At 45.7% G+C, this 14316-nt stretch overlaps 1 protein-coding gene across 5 annotated transcripts in view; it reads left to right on the top strand.

Annotated features, from left to right (window-relative positions):
* The window catches only part of INF2 (inverted formin 2), a 42335-nt gene extending 28340 nt beyond the window's left edge, over positions 1 to 13995 (top strand). For 3 of the 5 annotated variants that reach the window (XM_064659329.1, XM_064659325.1, XM_064659324.1), the window contains exons 12-23: positions 88 to 173; positions 725 to 825; positions 2162 to 2232; positions 2341 to 2448; positions 3388 to 3458; positions 4098 to 4218; positions 4786 to 4950; positions 5320 to 5422; positions 6201 to 6359; positions 7370 to 8143; positions 9630 to 9689; positions 12736 to 12872. In XM_064659329.1, coding sequence (XP_064515399.1) covers positions 88 to 173; positions 725 to 825; positions 2162 to 2232; positions 2341 to 2448; positions 3388 to 3458; positions 4098 to 4218; positions 4786 to 4950; positions 5320 to 5422; positions 6201 to 6359; positions 7370 to 8143; positions 9630 to 9688 — 1818 coding nt within the window. In that variant the 3' untranslated portion in view covers position 9689; positions 12736 to 12872. Of the gene's footprint in view, positions 1 to 87; positions 174 to 724; positions 826 to 2161; positions 2233 to 2340; positions 2449 to 3387; positions 3459 to 4097; positions 4219 to 4785; positions 4951 to 5319; positions 5423 to 6200; positions 6360 to 7369; positions 8144 to 9629; positions 9690 to 12735 lie in introns of all 5 variants that reach the window. The other 2 variants (XM_064659327.1, XM_064659328.1) reach the window with 2 other exon arrangements.
* The last annotated feature ends 321 nt before the right edge of the window (positions 13996 to 14316 follow it).

Consider the following 14316-nt stretch of genomic DNA (forward strand, 5'->3'; position numbering starts at 1 on the left):
CAGGAGGAAAATGGTACCCTTACCAAAGGTTCACAAAGCTGAACACACAGTGCAGTCCTGCAGTCTTAATTCTTTATTTCCCATTAGATAGAAAACCTGAAGGCCTTCAAAGAAGAGAAATCAAAGCTAGCAAACGCAGATCAGTTTTATCTTCTCCTCCTTCAGATTCCCAGGTAAGGATGTTGGTCATGAACTTCAGCCCAATCTTTTTCTTGGTTTACCTCTGGGAAATTTAATTCTGTTTATAGGAGCCTGACAGACCAACACTGATGGGTATAACTGGTGGATTCCCTTTTCCACCTTAGAGCTGTCCCTTTCCCTGTTAGCCCTAGATGGAGGGCTATTCCTGCTCCAGCACCTCCTCTCCCTCTGAAGTAGCAGAAGCTGATCCAGACGCAAGATCAGATCTGCCCGAGGAGGCTCCATAACTTACTGAAAGGCAGTGCCAAATGCAGTGCCAAGAAGGGGGAGCCCACCTCTCACACAGTGGTCAGTCTTCTCTTTGCTGATCACAGTGTGTCAGCAGAACCTACATCCCCACTGGCCCTCAGGGCGAGAGGCAGCCCTTCGCCTCCCTCCACGACCCACAGACAGTGGTTTGATGTGGATGTGGTGGGCAGCAGTGCTGTGGGCTGGCACGGACTTGCTGGTGGTGTGGGAAGAGGGCTGCTGCGGTGGCCAAGATCCCAGTTCCTTTACACTGTGAATCAATCTCCATCCTCAGCTATCAGCTGCGCATTGAGTGTATGCTGATCTGTGAAGAGACCATCGTCGTGCTGGACATGATTCAGCCTAAAGCTGAAGCCATCCGGAGAGCCTGCGAAGGTAAGTGACCTGAGCTTATTTCTGGATCTGATTTATGACAGGAAGCTTTAATCCCCACCCAAACTCCCCTGGAGCACTGCACTGTTAACCCCAAAACTGCCCTGGAGCTCTGCAATATTACTACCCAATCCCCAAAGAACTCCCCTATGGTCCATTCACTGGTTTGTTGCAGCACATGAGGTGCAGCTGTAGGTATCTCCAGTGATGGTCAAGGCCATTAACAGAACCAAAGATCATTTTCCCTTACCCTCAGCCCTCTTTTTCTGCAGCAGATGTGTTCCTCTGAAACAATGGTGAAGCACTGGAAACTCATCAGCCCTTTCAAAGGAGCTGAATTTAGACAGCAGAGCTGGCCCCATTGCAGCTAATTCATCCATCCAGCATTATTTGCCAAGTTAAGACCTTCATACAGCAATTTTCTCTGCTGCCAGAAAAGTCCACCCCAAACTTCCCCCAGAAAGTAGTGGTGCTTTAACATTTCCCTGCCTACAAATGGAACCAGAAGAATAAGCTTGTTATTTTGGGTTATAAAACTGCTGATGCTCAAATTTGGTGAGTACACGGGGAGATTAGGCAATAGGTTTTGGCTTCCTATGGCAGAAACCTCTGGTCCCACTCCACTGAGAGCAGGATGCTCTTCTTGGCACTGCCAAGTGTTACCTGTCCTACAGAACCGGTTCCGCCAACTCCTGCTGTGGGTTTCTCCAGCTGGCATTACAGCTGCTTGCTGGGATAAAATGAAGCTCTCCCAAAAAGTGTCTTCCCAGCAGCCCAGTTGTCCTTTTGGAGCTGTTCTTGACTCAAAGCTGAGTGCTTCAGAGGGCACACCACTGCAGCACCCTGTCATAAGAGCGAGGACAGGGACTGTACCCTTCATGCCCAGATGATAATCACCTCCACCATGCAAGACCAAGAACAGGGTGAGAGTGTCTGGTTTTAGCAGCTGGCAGATAATCACAGGGCTGTCAGAACTAGCTTCACCGCACAGCTGAATGAAGTTGGCAGGATTAAATTTGCAGCCCAGTTACCCTCACCCACACTGGGGCACTTCCAAGGAAGGTGGTGAGTTGAAGCCTGTAAGCGAGGAGGGTCCAACTCCAGGTTATTTGCTGTTAGGAATGAGAGACCAGATTGAAGACAGAAACATAAGTCAACAGAAGCTTGTACAACTTGTGGAATTGAATCTATTTAAACCAGTTTCTCTGCAGGTTGTGCCATTGGGCTGCAAAGCTGAAATACCAGATTTGATTTGGTGGAATTCAGAATCCCAATTTCAGTTTAGGAAACGTTCTGGTGTAACAGAGGCTTTTATTTAAAAGTCCTTTATGTTTTTCAGATCTTCTGACCAGTCATCGCCTGCCACTCTTTTGTCAACTGATTCTCAAAGTTGGAAACTTCCTGAACTATGTAAGGGCTTATTTTGTCTTGCCCTCGCCCATTACAGTCTGTGATTGATCTCCTTTAGGGTTGTAATTTGGGTGGACACGAGTTACATGTGCTTTCTTTCTCTTGTAGGGGAGTCACACGGGCGATGCCGATGGGTTTAAGATCAGCACTTTGCTCAAACTAACGGAAACCAAAGCAAACCAGACCCGCATCACACTGCTCCACCATATTCTAGAGGTACCACTGCCAAGTCCTGCACAATAGGGAAGAGGGAGGGTTTTATTATGGATGAACCATTTTTCCTACTCTACTCCCAGTTAATGCCACATGCTCATACTCATACCCTCCCCGGCTACCCACAGAGTGTCACAAGTCAGGAGTGTTTGAATCACTTTGGCTGGGGGAGGTTGCTTGTTGTCACTACTCAGGAATCTCCTTATTTTAAGACTTGCTCTGCTTCCCTCCATAATCTTTCCCTACAATGTCTGGAACTTCCTTTTTCATATTTGTGCAATCTGCACATCAGCAGCTGCAAACCACAGAGCGTGTGACTACCAAAGCTGTCGTGGCTGCTCTGTACCCATTCAGCCTTTCTGCTTTTCCATGGCCTCTCCCTTTTCCACCAGATTATGCTTGAGCTTTTCATGCTATTTCCTAAGCCCCTGTGGCTTTCTTACTCCCTGCAATGCTGTTTTTACCTTTTTTCTGAATGCTCTGCTCTGCCACTTTCATTCATCAAGGTCCCTCTGTTCTGGTTATGCATGTTCAAGCACCACTTTAGCTGGCAGTAGCTTCAGCAAGGACAGCTGAGAAAGTAAAGAATGCAAATAAGATTCAAGGCCTTTTAGTACCCTCCTGAGACTGTAGGAAGTGTCAGACTGCATCAAAGTCCTGCCTCCTCCCATCCTCAAGAGTAGGTGTCTCAAAAAAGGGCAAAAGAAGAGCTTAGCTTTGCTTTGAACTATGAGTATTTCTCAGGGTTCAGTGCTCTTGTATGTTTTTATAGCCCAGAGAGATGCTTTTCCTCTCCAAATGTGCAAACTACAGACAGCTGGGCAGCAGCAGGTCATGGCACAGTCATCCTTCCTGGACACTTCTGGCCGTGTTCCTTCCCCCCAGTTTCCCCTCAGTTCCTGCCACACAGCAAATAACTCTTCTTTCTCTCTTCGTCTTCAGGAAGTAGAAAACAGCCACAAGGACCTACTGGAACTGCCAAAGGATCTTGAATATGTTTCAAAAGCAGCAGGGTAAAATTGTGTGTCACTTCCTTTGAATTAAAAACAAAAATAAATCGCATGAACATCAACAATATACCAGAAATTAGGACACACACAGCTGGCATAGCATATTAACAAGATGGCATCTTATATAGTTTGAACCAAAAGATTTGGTTGATGAATGTTGAAAGCCCTTTAATATATAATAATTCTACTACAGCTGGCAACACTTAGGGCTGAAATTTGCAGAGCATTCAGTTAAAGCTGCCTTCCAGACCCTTCCAAAATATGCACTGCCTTTGTGGTGGCAGGAGCTTGTGAAGGCCAGCTACCCAGAAGCATTTCTGAAGTGCCTTTGGCCAGGGAAAGTGAGCTAATGCTGAGCACTCCAGGTGGATAACAGTTTTGTGAATAGGTGGACTTTTTTTGGCATTCATCTATCCAATACACAAAGTTTTAGGTAGACCTGACAGCCTTTCCATAAGGTCTGTGGAAGGAAGCTGTTTTCTGCAAGCTTGGACTGTACAGAGAGTTCAGAGCTCAGGTTTCGGTTCAGTGAAGTGGTGGGAAGCAGAGGGACATCCAAATCATGAGCTCAGACTTGCCCACTCTTTGTTCAGCACAAGATGCTGGAGTGTCAACTAACGGTAGGGTTCTGTATGATTTCAGAATTAATCTTGATATTATACGCACGGAGTCCAGTACCAATTTAAAGAAGTTGCTGGAGCTTCAGCGGAAAGTCTTATCATCAAATGATGATGTGAAACAACAGTACGAGAAGCCAATCCAGGTCAGTAATGGAGCTCACTTAGGTCTCCCTCATTACGCACTCAGAAGCTGTGCGTGGTACATTTGCAGCTGAGAAGGCTCAAGACAGGAGGGAAAATATTGCCACAAGACATGCTCTCAGATGTGGAAATAGGCTGCAATGCCACACAAACCATTGTTGTGCAGTTGCTAGCTCCACTCCAAAACTATATACCTTTGGTGAGGCCATTTCTTGAGGTGTATGTCCCAGCTGCTCTCTCCATGCTTTTGTGTAACTCCTCACTTTAAGTGAAGATGTTCACCCGCTGTGGGGATCACCAGAGTAAAGCCCTTTGCTCAGGATTAAGCTCTGCATGGAGCTTTCCATGTCTTGCTCAAGCCACCCCTTTAAACTGGCACAGGATGGTTGCCAGGAGCAAAGATCATCTGCAAATCTTCATTTCTTCCTACCTGCTTCCAATAAGCTCTGCTTCAGTTAAAAGCCAGGACCCAGAGTCCTGCTCCAAGCTCTTACATCCTTTCTCTGTAAGTGCACTTCACTCCTTGTCCTCTGGATGGTGTTTTACTGCGTGTGTTTAATGCATTTCAGGATAGCATCGATGCCTCCAAAAAGCTGGAAGAAGAATTTGAAACCATTGAAAGGAAGAGAGAAGAACTTGCAAATTATCTCTGTGAAGACCCAAGCAAGTTGTCCCTAGAGGACATATTTAGCATCATGAAGACCTTCAGAGATCTATTCATCCGAGCTCTGAAGGTTGGAATGATGCTGAGCATCCCTAGTACTGGCACATCCTCCACTCCAATAGGCAGGGATGGGATGGGCACTGGAATCTGGTGGAGGGAAGATGCTGGTTATGGGCTCCTCCTTTTGGCACTTGGCATGAGGCACCCAGTGAAGCGCTGTCTTAACCCTTCTCCACTGCATCCTCGTGCAGGGGTGGTGCTCCTGACCTGGCCCCTCTCACCCTCTTGGCAAGACAGCCCTTATTCCCAATGCCCATTATATTTATTGCACAGGATAAGGCCAGAATTTTTCCTACTTCATCTATAGATCTTCTTTCTCTTCATCAGCTTCTAGCAGACATTTAGCCAACCTTCTCATGCCCCTGTTACCTCACTGCAGGAAAACAAGGACAGAAAGGAGCAAGCTGCCAAAGCAGAGAAGAGGAAAAAACAGCTGGAAGAGGAAGAGGGGAAGAGACAAAAGGGAGAAAATGGAAAAGTCAGTGAGTATCTGAAATGGCTTCAAAAAAGAGATATGGAGCCAAAGGAGCTCTTTGCTGGTCCTGCTTTAATGGACCAGTAGTGGTAATCTATTTTGTGGGTTTCCAGGTGCCAGCTGACTAAAGGCTTTTAGGTGTCTTAGAGCCATAGCTAAGAATTGACTTTCTGCAGTTGCAGCTGGGCAGAGAAGTTAATTTTAGGTTTGCTGACTGAACAGAAGAAGAAAAAAAAAACACCACAAATTAAAACATTTCAGTTAACTTTTTCAGTTTCTAAACATAACTTTTGAATACCAAATCTAACAAGAAATTTGTCTTCTCCTCCAAAATCCTTGTACACACTTGAATAATTTCTCTTTATCACAGACTACTGATGTCCCAAAAATCTTGCATATAACTTATAACTTTCATCTCTGGATGAAAGTGAAAGACTGAAAAATATGATTGAAAGAAGCTGAGAGGACAGAAAAATCAAAAGTGTTTTCCCTCCAAAAAAAAGGTCCCCCACCAACATGGATAAGAAACAGGGCATATTTCAAGGTTGTAGCACAACCAGGGACACATCTGGGCTGAGCTGGTACCACTGGTGCCAGCCTGTAGCACTGAAACTTTGGAGTAAATGCCTTTTCTTCAGCTCGTACACACTGTTGTGGGGTTACAGAGCATGAGCTGCTCCCAGGCCTGATATTGGTGCCTTGCTCTTGCCCAATGGTTACTTGTACTGGGACAGCAGTACCCACCCCATGGGCAGATTTAACACTCATCTCTCTCTCTCTCCCAGTTAAGAAGGGTTTGGGGAAGCAGGACGAGGTGTGTGTCATCGATGCACTGCTGGCCGACATCAGGAAAGGGTTCACACTGAGAAAGACAAAGAACAGGCACGAGTCGGATGCAATTCCTAAACCCTTGTCTGAGGAGAGCCCGGAGGAAAGCCAGTCTGGTAAGGGCACAGACCTGACTGTACTGCTGCTATTCATTCCCATCTGCCTCTGAGCCTGAGCCAAGCAAGCACCAGCAAGAAGCCTCTGCGTTTGCATTTGGGGCATTTTATTTAAGAAAGCTTTGCAGCCAGTGCTGAGGAGAAGAGGAGCAGAGAGCCTTGAGCTGTTGCCAGACAGATCTGTTCCAGTATTAGCAGGAAGTTGGAGCAGTATGGCCTTGCACCTGTGCTGATAAACCCTCTGAGATGCTTGACCCACATGTCAGCCACAGCACCATGCTGATGGGGCACTGGTGTTATCCCCACACAAGTCCCCTCCGTGCTGTTGAGTCTCAGTAGCACAGTGTGTCACTGCCTTGGAGTCTGCTGCACCCCGTCTTAGTCTATGCTTGGGAATCTGAAGAAGCCCTTAAGAAAAGATTAGAAACCCTATTTGCAGAAGCACCCAAGTTCTTCAGGTGTTTGTGAGGAGACAGCCCGTGGGTTTAGCTTTTTCTTTGGTCTCTTGACCTCAGTGTCAGTGCACACTAGGTAAGTCCAAGGACATTGGTCTACCATAGAGCCCATGGCTTTCCTAGACCTGTTCTGCAAGGGCAGGATTAGACTGGTTAATGGGCAGCTCTGAAATCCTCACACAGCCAAGCCAACAGTCCAACCTGGTTCAGGACCTTACAGGTTCTCTCTTCCTGCCATAGACCTTCAGGCCTCCTTGCAAGTCCAGGAGCTTCCATGGAAATCACTCAGTTGGCAGCAAAACACACCTGCTGAAAACAAAGTGGGGGCTTTGCTGAGCTGGAGCCCTGTAGTCCAGCCAGGGTGACCATGTGGGTATAAGGCGGGGAGAGGGACAGGGAGGATAAACTAGTGCTGCCTCTGCATAGCTGCTTTAGGGTCAGTGCTCCCTCTGCAGGCAGCTGCTCACCTGTAACCTCTCCCAGTGGCAGAAGCATCTTGGTTGATCCCTGGTGCAACTCTGCAGCTGTGGCTGATTGCATGTTTTTTGTTTAAAGGAAAGAGCATAAAGGATCCACAAGAAGCCGGGAAGCAGATCAGTGATGAGACCAAACAAAACAAGGATGGTGATCACTCAGAAAGCACTCCCCCCTCAGCCACTGCCCTGACGGAGATGGGCAGAGGTGTTACAGATGCTTCACCTTCAAACCAGGTGTTACCTAAAAACAACGCTGGAGGAAGTTTGCCATTTGACTCCCAGACCGAAAGTCCATCCGTGAGCTTGGTGGAAGCTGATGGGGCTGGTCAGCTCATGCCTGGCACTGGGATGGAGCAGACAGACAACTGGGCAAGCCTCCAGCCGAGCACAAAGGGCAGCTCCCTTGCCTTCTCTTTGGCTGACACAGGCTCAAGGATAAGCTTTGTGAGCAGCAGTTCAGCCACTGCTCTGAGAGACCAGCTCAGCTGGACTAATGGGTCCCTCTCAGAAGGCCAGGACAAGGAATGCCTAGCTGATGGTTCAGAGAGCTACAGGCTGGCACAGGAGCCAGAACCCCAGCTGAGCAAGACCAGGACAGACCCCGGCAGCGCTCAGTCTGCTCCCTGCAATGAGGCTCATCAGGCAGAGTCAAAAGAGATGACAAAAGAAAATGAAGACCCTGGTACAGACTCGCTGTTGGACACCTCTCAGGAGAAGTCCTTCTCAGAGGAGCCAGCCACTGACTCCTCTTGTTCAGCAACACTTACTCCAGAGCAAACTCACACCGACAGGGAAAAGCAGAGGCCACCTGGGAAACGGAAGAAGAAGAAGAGGCACAGCAAAAGCTACTCAGGTAGCCTATGTCATAAATAGCCCTTGGGAACTGACTTCAGTGTGGGAGCCCTCCTCATATATTTGTATATAGCTGTTCCTCCCCACTTCAAGGCCCAATGCCACCTGCCTCTAGAGCCACACTGTTTCACAGAGCTTATTATTTTTTTAAACCTGAAAAACCCAAGCATAGTTCATTTGGGTGACATTTATAAGTAGTTTATAAACGGGTAATGATGAATCAATAATTAAAAAGCCCATTACACATACGCAGTAAGGATGGCAATAAGCACATCTGTCAAGTGTGCTAAAGACAGCTACAAGGCATGGTTATGTGCAAACAAGAGCTCCATTAGGCTCCAGAGCAGTGATTAAGAGCAGTTAATACTCGGTACTTAATCAGCGATCACCCCCTCTGAACTACTTATAAACACATAAAGGCAGCAACATCAGTGCTGCCGTGGGGTTGTTTGGTTTTTCCCCTGCTAAGCCTCCTTGAAAGAGCACTTTGCCTGACAGCCTGCCCCAGGGGTACTTTAGGTAGCTCCTAAACATCAGGCCCTCAAACCATTACTGCAGGGTGAGGGGAAAAAGTCATTAAAAGTCATTAAAAAAGAGCATCTTGCTGATGCTTCTGCCCCCGAATTGGGCTGCCCTGCTGGTGTTGGGAGAGGGCTCGGCTGCTGGAGCCACACAGGTCTCCACCTCACAGCAGAAGTCCACACCAAGTCCAAAAACTGGGAAGAATATCCCAATCCTTTAGACTCTACTGAGCTGAAGCCACCTTTGGGTGGCTAATTAATCCCAAATTAGAGATGACTCATAGGGAAGACGTGGGTCTGTCAGCCTTTAGAAAGATACAATATACTGTCCAAAACCTGTTTTCTGCAAGATCCTGGGGTCAAACAAATGGGCAGGAAAGTGGGAAAGTCTCTTTTTATCAGCGTTTAATGTTTTTTCCTTCCAAGGAAAATGGAAGAGAAAGGAAAGGAGGGCTTGAGCATCCATTTCTGAGAAAGACAGCATGGGTTGAGCAGCGACCACAGAGGGACTTACCCTTTTAATGCAGCACGCCCCAAGGCTGTAGTTATTTACCTTTCTAAACCTGCCTCTTTCCCCTAGTTAAAAACAAGCCACAAAACAGAAGTGGTTTCCTAGAACAGTGGTATCCAAACTTGCTTCCCAGGAGGCAGGAGCTGCAGCAATGGGAGCATCCCATGCTCCCAGACCTGGTGATGTTTTCCTGACACCTGAAATTAGTACTTCTAGCTTAAGAACTGACCCCATCCTGCAAAAGCTACAGGGTTCCCTGGGGCATCCAGGGATGGCATCAGAGGGGTTGGAACCAGAGTATCTTTAAAGTCCCTCGCAACACAAACCATTCAATGATTCCATGTTCCTGGGAACGTCTCTGCTATTAGACAGCATTTTCATCATCAAAAGTTCCCTGTTGTTACCTTTGCCTTGCCATGATCAGATATATTTAGTGTCTCTCTTTTGTTTAAAAGCAGAGGTTGAGAGTGATACTGGAGATAATAAAACAAAAAAAGGTTGTGTGACACAATGAGGTATGTAAACTCACAAAGGTGTTTTTGTGTGAACTAACCACAGCATTGGGACTTCACAGACCTAATCAGTATTCAGCATATCAGCTAAGCTTTTTGTCTTTGTGTCTAATCATGAATACATGTGAAATAAATTTGTTACTCTGATTTTTACTCTCCAGGGTGTTGATCTTGCATTGAGTGGAGTCAGTGCTGACCTCCCTTCAACACAAGATCACAGCCCCCATGTTCATCCTCTGTGTCAGCAGCAGCCAAACTGCCTTTCCCTGCAAATAATTAAAAGTCTAGAATAATTATTCTAACCAAATAATCAAACTTCACATGATGAACAAAGTCCTTGCTTTGATCCCATTATTTTCTCAAAAACTGTAAAAATGCAATTTCAGTACCTACCTCCAGCAAAGAATGGTTGGTTTGCTTGTGGGTAACCACTTTCTGTAACACCATTTAAATATGGGTATCTGGAAAAGGGGATAAAACACTGGACTCAGGAACAAGTACTTGTTGGGGCAACATACCAGCTCCCACTCAAAGCTAATTTCGACTCCAGAGTTGCACACAAGTTCCCTGCATCCTCCACTGATGCTGCCAACATATGGTTGCCCCTCAAAAGCAGTTTCAGGATGAGCCTCTCCCTTGCAAAACTTTGTCTGTTTTTACAGCAAGTGGAAAGAAAAGCAAGAAAAAGAAACAACCAAAACACCCACTGTACTGAAATTGCATAGTTACGCATTGCCCTTTCCATGCTGATGAGCATCTCTTATGAACTAAATCAATATTGTCAAATTGCTCTTTGTCTCATTTCCTCAAAGGAATGTATTTATTCTCCAGCATGCCCAGTTCCCTGGGGCTGGGAGCCCAGCTGGGAGCCCTGCTCCCACACAGCCCATCAGCCCCAGCCCCTGGGATGGCAGAACAGAGGAATCTGTGCAGGATTTCCCCACAGGACTGCTTTTGTTCCTGCACCTGGATTATCATTTCTAGCAGAAGAAAATGGGATACGCGTTGGGTAGTTACAGTCCTGACTACTCCTGCCCTCCTCTCAGCCCTTTCTGTGCAGTACCACAGGATCACATTAAGTGGAAGTAGCTCTGTGGGTTTAAAAATCCTAAGGAAGATTTACTGCAGGAGCAGAAAATAGTAGCAGTGAAGCATAGGTGGGAAGTACATCAGGACCAGTGATCGTGCTGCACTGGGAGGGCAGCTGGAACTGTGAGTTAAGCTTATTAATACATATTAGAATTCATATATTATATGTATTAATACATAATACAAATTATGTATCTTTTCAAGCTCTGGGGTTCCAGCATGCAGGCTTAAAAACGTAGTCTTTGAAAAATTAAAAAAAAAAAAATAAAAAGAAGAAAAAAACACAGACAGCTTTGCTTTGTCCTTAAGAAGACATAGGAATGCAACACAGAGGAAGGCTTGGACAAACAATGTCTTAATGAAGTGGCCAAGTGAGGCAGGAGTTTCAATGCATCCTTGGAATGCAGTACCTGGCATCACACCAGGAGCATCTACATGGGCTTCAATGCCAAGAGGGCAGAGATGAGCTGCACCTTGAAATCTACAATTCTCTTTTTCCACTCCTCCTATCTCTATGTCACACAGCAAGGTCAGCAGGGAAAAAAACCCATTTGCTTCTCTTTGTCTCCCACCACAGTGCTTCCTCTCCCAAATGCAGATCAGGTCCATCCCTCTTCATATGACAGACTCAGCAAGCCTGGAGTGCTCCCATTCAATCTTTTTGACTAGGATGTTCCACCTGACTTTTTTTATTTTATTCTATGTTTTGGCACAAGCACACCTGATCTGTTCAAGTCACCATCTTGGTAGAAGATATTGCAGATATTGAGTTCTGGCCTCACCTTGACTATATCTTGTTATGCAGAAATTTCTGTGGTAATGTTGATGTTCCTTAAATGTCAGCTTTTTCACCCAAAGATTAGTATCCCACATTATCTTCATGTTCCTGAAAGAAATGGTTTAGTTGGTTTTCCTCTGAAATCAATGTACAGGTGGGTATACTGTGTTTGTGTGCACACTGGTAACATCTGAACTCATTTCCAACCAAATTCAGAAAGAGCTGGAAGAAAGACCATTTAACAAAGGTGATAGTCAAACAGAACAGACACTGTAACAATGCCTGAACCCAGGAGAGCTGCTGTTTAAGTTTCCTTGCTTAGACTCTAGAGAATTCCTACTGACAAATGCTCTTGTCTGTTTGTGCAGCTTCCCTATTCCTCTCCTCCCATCTGTATGTTACTTGGAAAAGTTAGGAGAAAGAAAAGCCTTGAAAACATAAGTCCATAAGCAACTGGGCTTTGGCAATTTCCCTGCTCACAAATCTACTTGATTTATTCCCTAGAAAATAAAAGAAAAACCAAACCAGGAGCACAGGCCAGCACTCAGAGACCGCAGCTTGGTGAGGAGGGAGGGAAGGGGCAGAAGGGCAGCTTTGACATGCACATGGCACAGCAGCACATCAACCCTTGCAAAGAGACAGAAGTGTTTGAGAGTCAAGGTTTTTCTTTAATTCTAGAGGAACAAATGTTTCACCTCCCCTTCTGCAGACCCAGTATTGTCTGTGGGCAGTTTTTAAATGGACCACGAGGATGTCATCGAGCTAATGCTCATCCTCCTGTTTGGCCTTTGCCTTCGTGTCTGCCATTAGAAATGGTATTTGGTTTGGTTATGGAGTAAGACAGGCTCTTAAAAGTGTCAGTGTGCTGCCCCAGCCTTCTGACAGTCCTGCTAAATCCTCTGGATTTAGTAAGTTCAGTGAGTTAATACCTAGAAAAATATATGTTGTTGGACTGAACTAGCACCCAGCTTGAAAGCAAAGTTGCCCAAACTCTTGAGCATTAGGATTGGTTCTGGAAACATGAGGTTTTTATTAAATACATAAAACTCTACCTGTTTTTAGGTTATCTGAAGAACAGATGAAACTGGTTTCCCTAGTAGTGCCCCGTTAGATACAGATGCATGCAAAAACACGCTTCTGTTCATAGTTCCAAATAATTTGCGTTTCCCCCTCCTCCTGCAGGTGTCACAGCAAGGCAGAAGGTATAAGAGGGACCAAGTGAACCACTCTCATGTCCCTGGAGTGCTGCCAGCTTGTCAGAAACGAGGTTCTGCATCAACGAAATGCCACCATGGACACCTTCTGCCCCACCTAGATGCACCACTTCTCCTCCTGCAGCCTTTCCCTCCCCTCCCGAGGACCTAAAGAGCCTTCTCAGAGACTTTGGACCCCTCAGCCCATGCCTTACACTAGGCATCTGGGAAATGGGGGACAGTTCTGCACATGGCAGCAGTGAAAGGGTCAGACCTGTCATCCACCATCCTGGAAGCTGAGTCTTTCAACCTGCTCTTAGGCCAAACTCTTCTTGAAATGACAGCTGAGTGTGGCCTAAGAACGGACTGCAGTGTTTAGCCCTCAGAGAAACGTTAAAAATAGCAGTGCCTCAACTAAATTAAGGGTATAAATTAAGCAGTGGCTGTACCACCACAGGTGGAAGTGTGTTAACTCCCTCCTCTCATCGCCCACTGACGATTTATATTGGATCAGGTCCAAGACCCAGATGAGACAAATGTATTTTTACTCTCAGTCATTTAAAGCAAGGGAAATCAGTTACAGGGAGAAAAAAAAAACATGTAAAAGAAAAAAGATATGTTTTAGTAGGCATATGGCCATATAAACAGTGTCTGGTTCCTACATGATACTTATGTGCAATTAAGTTGAAGCACGTCAGTAGTCTTAAGTAGTCTTGTCACACACACTGATGTGTCCATCAACTTTTGGAGAACCAGGGGCCTAGTTTCTCTTATTAAAGCAACAGGAAGATGTTTTCCAGAGTGCTCTGCCAGACACATTTTCAGCTTATCCCTTAGTAAATCTCTGGGTTTGACTTCTGTTGTCAGCTGCTTGCACTCAAGAGTCTATGTCCAAACTGCAGAATGTTTTGAGTCATGTTACTTTGGCTTTAAAACTGGGACTGTGCAGTATTGTGTTTTCAAAATACAGAGCTTTATTTCTCAAGTTTTGTAATAACACTGTATCATAGTTTTGTACATATCTGTCCATTTTAAATGATCTATGTTTGTTGAACTATAGTGTGATACTGTGCTGAAACATGAATCAAGTGGAAGAGCTCGGTACATTTCAGAACTATTCTTTTATATTGCAACTCACTGTGGCTAGACTAATGTGCAGGCTTTGCTCAATAGGACTTGTAATGTCCTTGTAACGCTGGAAACTTAGAAATGAAACCAAGAATTAAATGACTGATTTGCTTTAACCAAAGCATCGCTATGAGCATACTGAGAATTGGTCAACAAAAGCAGAGATGAATTGGGAGCAGACACATGGGCAGATTCAGTGCAGGAGAACCTGCAGAGCAGCACAACCCCATTGCAGCAGAAAACCCACTCCTGCTGGCAGAAACAGGCATACTCCCACCATTCCCTGCAGAACCATGGCACTCACTCCAGGTTTGACTTGCAGGATTGTCTCCATCACATTTACACGTTTCCACTTTTTCCCCCTCTTTTCCAGTCTCAGAGCACATCACTCATGCATCATCCTTTTGCTCTTCAGTCTAGCTCCTCTGCTCTCAGACTAGAC

Source organism: Pseudopipra pipra, chromosome 6 (genome assembly GCF_036250125.1).
Source record: "Pseudopipra pipra isolate bDixPip1 chromosome 6, bDixPip1.hap1, whole genome shotgun sequence".
Classification (NCBI taxonomy): Eukaryota; Metazoa; Chordata; class Aves; order Passeriformes; family Pipridae; genus Pseudopipra; species Pseudopipra pipra.